The sequence below is a fragment of the Apium graveolens genome, chromosome 5 (genome assembly GCF_009905375.1).
Source record: "Apium graveolens cultivar Ventura chromosome 5, ASM990537v1, whole genome shotgun sequence".
NCBI lineage: Eukaryota > Viridiplantae > Streptophyta > Magnoliopsida > Apiales > Apiaceae > Apium > Apium graveolens.
Genome location: NC_133651.1, coordinates 259,733,468 through 259,738,819, shown reverse-complemented (window position 1 = coordinate 259,738,819; position 5,352 = coordinate 259,733,468). Strand labels below are relative to the sequence as shown.

The 5,352-nt window shown below is 37.2% G+C and overlaps 1 protein-coding gene across 1 annotated transcript; it reads right to left on the bottom strand.

Moving 5' to 3' along the window:
- Positions 1-934: 934 nt before the first annotated feature.
- On the bottom strand, positions 935-4,925 carry LOC141725109 (CRS2-associated factor 2, chloroplastic). The gene is made up of 6 exons (XM_074527523.1): positions 4,275-4,925; positions 3,580-3,707; positions 3,157-3,382; positions 2,605-2,732; positions 2,130-2,274; positions 935-1,610 (listed from the first exon to the last, which is right to left on the bottom strand). Exons 1-6 carry the CDS (start codon positions 4,912-4,914, stop codon positions 1,219-1,221), a joined length of 1,659 nt encoding a protein of 552 aa, XP_074383624.1. The 5' UTR covers positions 4,915-4,925; the 3' UTR covers positions 935-1,218.
- Positions 4,926-5,352: the final 427 nt, after the last annotated feature.

The following is a 5,352-nucleotide window of genomic DNA, read 5'->3' as shown; positions in this document are numbered from 1 at the left end:
CTGCTGTTACCTAAACTTTTAAGACTAGTAGAAAATCTAACTTACTAGCTAGTATTACCTTTGATCCAGAATCAGAGTTAACTAAACCAAAACATTAAGGATATGCAATATTGCAATCAAATTTAAGTTGTACTCACATGACAATGCAATCTTAACTTCATAAACAAATTCGTTGTTAAAGAAAGATTCTCTACAGTCTATGTCCATCCCTTGCATGGATTATCCTTCTTTGACCCCGCCCGCTGGGCTGGTACGTAAATAAACTTTTACCACCAGCCTATCTCTAAATTCTCGCCAACAAGCAGTTGACTGCAAGGGACATCGTAAAATGTAGGCACGTACTACATGAGTTATAACTTACTCCATTGACCCAGCTCCACAGATTGGCACATGTTTTCTGTGGTGATACAAAATAAATCAAAATTCAAACCATCACTAACATAAAACAACTTGAATGGGCTTAACAACATGGAAGTCGTATCTAACAAACCTTAGAAGTGGACTATTTTATTTTATTTTATTTATCACCGGAAAATTGTTTGGTTAGCACTTTCTTGTTAGTTTTAGGAGTCGTTTCCCGTACCCCTTATAATTAATTTCAACAGATAACTAAACAAGCACCTGCTGATTATATGATTACCGGAGCAGCAACGACAAGTGTTTTAAAATATGTCCATAAAGGCACATTTAAGTAATTATACGGAAATCGGCATAGTCAGTAAAAGTGTGAAATCCAATAATCGGTGATTAATCAAAATATTCTAAAAACCGCTATTTGACCTCATTTCTTATTGGCTCGTCCATCTACCAATTCATCGGCTGATTTATCCACTTCATCAGCTGATTTATGGTTTAATCCGCCGATTAGAACACTGGTTATAGGTTATGATTGAATATTTAACCATGAAACATATTTTCAAGACAACAAAAGAAGGGCTTCGAACTATTGCCATTGTAATAAAATTTAGTACAAATTTTGATTTGAGGTTTTTTCAAAAACATCACTGGATTTTACAAATATTGATCGACAACATTGTCCTTTTCAATGTTAATTTGACAAATATCTATATGAACATGTCGTTGGCCATTTAATTTTCTATAAACGATATTCTACAAATAATCTTAATTTACAGACAACATTAAACGCCATAACCTTACAGCACAAGGGTACAGTAGATTACAACTCTAATTTGGAGGGTGAGACCAATGTGCTGAAGCTTATTCAGAGTCACTGAATTGCTTTGCAATTAAATCAATAGGTAAGGACCCCAGTGGAGCTGATGAATCCATCCCATCAAACGAGTCATCGATATCACTTTCATCATCATATTCGCTGTTGTAGCTCTGATAATCGCCATCATCTAAAGAGCTTTCTTCTTCAGGCTCTTCACTTTGGTTGCCGAGGACATCTCCGCTTGGCAAGATTAATGCAGGAAAAGAGTGCACTGTAGCCTGTGATAAGTGCTCGAATTCCTCCACCTTCTCTAAAAGAGCATCGGGACCTAGATCAAGGTCATCCAATACCAGTGCTTGGTTTGACTCAATTGCACGACTCCACAGAGACATCATTTTCGGACTTGACTTTACTCTTCTACAGCCTGATTCTGGATCTGTGTTCGATGAATTTGGAAGGGTAAAAAACAGAAGTGTATAAAAGAAGTAATGTACAAGACTATTAAGCAGTCATGTAAAATTTTATTGAGCCTTTGCCTGATTGATGCAATAAAAGACATACTAGTTCTCTGCACAAAGGAATGAAAGCACTATTTCAGGATTACAAAAGTGCTGCTAGCACATTAAAGTTAACTTCCAAAGAGATTCATTCTCTCAGGCCAATATATCTCATCTGTCAGTTTAATGCATTTCCTCTACCTCTGGAATATATTGCAATCAAGACACATTGTGACTTACAAAATACCAGTTTTTTTGTCTGCCTTCTCTTTGTATAATAAGACCAATCGGCCATTTATCAGAATTATCATGTGAACTAATTTTTGCAAAGATCATATAGAACAAATAGACGAAGCATTTACAAGCTCATTGAAGATGTGACTTTATTAGTAGGAATATAAAGATTTTCTTGCAAACTCCAATCCTTCGTAATTTGTAAACCATAAACTTATGCATACCAGATCTGTTTAGACCATTGGCTGTCATATCACAGACAGGGCTTTGAGATGTAGGAGCCCGTTTGTACATAGATTTCCAATCTTGGCCCCTCCACATCAGTATTTGTTCATCATCAAAAGATAACAATACACAAGGAACCAACTCCTGCCAGTTGTGGAATATGAAGTGAGCAAACAAATGGTAGAACATGGTGACAACTGAGATTGGTCATATGTTACAATTTTATCAGGTAATCAACTGGAATGTGAAAACTGATACCCAGCTTGGGATGACATTAAGGGCTGCGATTTGCACCCAGATTCTATTTTAAGGAACATTTTATATAATTGTATTTGTTATTTGGGGTTGAACCTAACATTCAAAACTTTAGTTTAGTGCACGATCTACTATCAGATGAATTTTAATATTTTTATTAAATATGCTACGAAATATAGGACACATTCTGATTGGTCATAAGTAGGACTGCATTCAAACCTTTAGTTTAGCGCCAATCTTTTTGTAATCACTTGCATGCATGCCCCTGCAGTTAATCTTCACTATTGGACATTCTTCGAAAGCACTCCTCACATCTCTCACTAGAGTAGCATAGACTCCATTCTTAGCTGTGGTAGGAAGAGCAAAAATTTTATGATTAAATATAAAGAACCATATTAAGATAAAGTGATTTATCTGATGCATGCATATATGTTAAGAAACGATGATAATTTGCAGACCCGTCCATATTAAAACATGCCATAGTAGATGAAAGAAACAATTAAGATTCGCATATTGATGCAAAAGAAAGCACCTTCAGCTTAAGAGATCTACTATTCCAAAATATGAACATGTAAATTATCATCAGAGAATCATTTGCACCATGCACTGGTAAAGCCATTCTAGTAAATGAACAATAATGTAAACAAAGGAAACAGTAAAGGTTTTCGTGTTGACCACAAAGAAAACAACTTAAGAATAAGAAGATCAACTACCTTAAACAAACTAAACCAAGCATACCCAGTTAATAACAACTATTCCTAAATAATTTACCTAATTTGCAAATTGGAAGAAGCTTCTTCCCTTTCTCCCGGAACACATCAGCTTCAGCTTTTGTTAAACCTTCAGGAGCTTCCTGTATAAGCTTTGGATAAACTGGTGTAGCTGGTTTCCAAAGCATCACCGGGTACTGTGGACGATTACGAGGATCATAGTTTCTTCCGCGAAACAGATAAACTATGCCACCAACTCGGAAAATGATTTTACCACCAGTCTTTTCCTAAAAATATTACAGAATCTTAAGTTATACATATAGGAGTTTAACTTGGTTTTCCTGTCCACAAAAAGGAACTTGTCATTCCTTTAAAGAGGATACAATGCAAGTCATACCAACATAACATAAATTTCATATATCTACAAAGACGATAGATGAAGCAATGTACAGAAGAATAACACTTATAAGACATAGGTAAGAACCTCAAGACATCGGCAAACATTGTTCATATCAACCGTGGGAACACCAAGGCTACGGACTTTACAGATAGGCTCCCGTCTCCAATGTGTATGTATCAGTTCTAGCATATTATGTGTCAACCCATCTCTTCCTACAAAACATTACTAATTTATAAGTTAAACAAGACAATATTCTACTTCTAATATTTACGGTTAGGTATCTATAAAACCCAATGTTTTATCCTTTTGCCATTCTATATGTAAACGTGATTAAGCTAGATCTCTGCAATTGATTCAATGGCAGTTCAGTAGCTAATAATAGAATGTCAACTGAGCTCAGTCAAGTAGAACACTGCAGGGTCAAGCCTGGCATGACTTAAAATGTTCAAATTTGAGCTTGGCTCATCTAAAACTTCATACACTAGAGGTCGGCTGAAAAACTAGAAGTAATTGTACTGAACCATCACGTTTCACCGAAGAACTTAGAAATAAATACACTTAAACTTAACTAAACATCTTCCGTATTTACAATATATAAATCAACATTCACCATTTCATACATAAGCACTCCAGCTCACAATTATAACTACCTAAATGACTCCCGATTCAGCCAAGTATTTACCAAACCAAATTTAAGAAGCTCGTAAATAATTGAACTTTTTTGAGATGTCTAAAACACAATCTTTAAAATTTCAAAATAAAAAAACACGAACCCTTACCGAGATTAACTTGACGATTACTAGACAAATACGGCTTAACAAGCTCCCGCGCCTCGACCTTACTCAATGGCTTTCCAAGAACCTCATTTCTGGGCTTAATTACACCCGAAAACCTCCCAAAATCAAACCCAGCCCGCATTTCCATCCTCTTAAGCCCAATCCCCTCTTCCTCAACCGTCCCGAAAAGCCTGACATTCCTTTTGGACTTCTTCATAGGGGCTTTCCCAGTCCAAGGCCTAGGCATAGTAGGCGGAGCAAAGGGCAAAAAAGCCGGTTCACGAATAGCCAAAGGCTTAGCTTTAGGAGTCTCGGAGTAACTGAATTGAAACTCAAATGGAGCTCCGGGGAGCTGATAAGACAACCCGGATTCGCCAATGAGAATTGTACGGTCACCGTCGGACGTAAGAACGCCTTGTTTGACGGGCTTGTAGTATTTGGAACGGTTGTGATTGGTTTTGAAAGCTGGGCTTGATTGGGGCTGGGTTTTGGGCTTGGGTGGTGGGTATTTTGGGATGGGTATGGGTGGCTTTGGAGGGCGGTGAGTTTTGGTGGTTGGAGTGTTTTGTGGTGGGAATTTTGAAGGGAGATTGGACAACAGATGAAGTTTTGCTACAACTGCCATTTTCACCTTACATGTCATGTAAGCATATGCCTATAAAACTATCTGTACCATTTCTTTCTTATTTACTTCGTGTTTTTTATTTACTTTATCTTTTTCCTTTTTTTTGTGAGAAGTTTTTTATTTACTTCCCTTTAGTTATTTAAAAAATAATTAAAAACTTGATAACTCTGGTGAGCGGGCGGTTCCGTCCGACGCTGTTCCTGGACCTTCTTTGGGTATGGATGAGGTGTAGCTGCTGGTTGGGCGCCTGCAAAACAACATCGGAAGGGGGGTTTGTCTCCCACGGCGCCTCCGGTGTAAGAATAAGAACAGGGTCTTGAAGAAGATGAAGGTATATATATGTAATGTAGAGGTTGCTGTGTGTGTATGGATATGTATATATGATGGCTGCTGTGTGTTTATGAGTATATGAGAGAGTGTGAGTGTGCAAGAGTGAATATTTTTCAACCCCTAAAC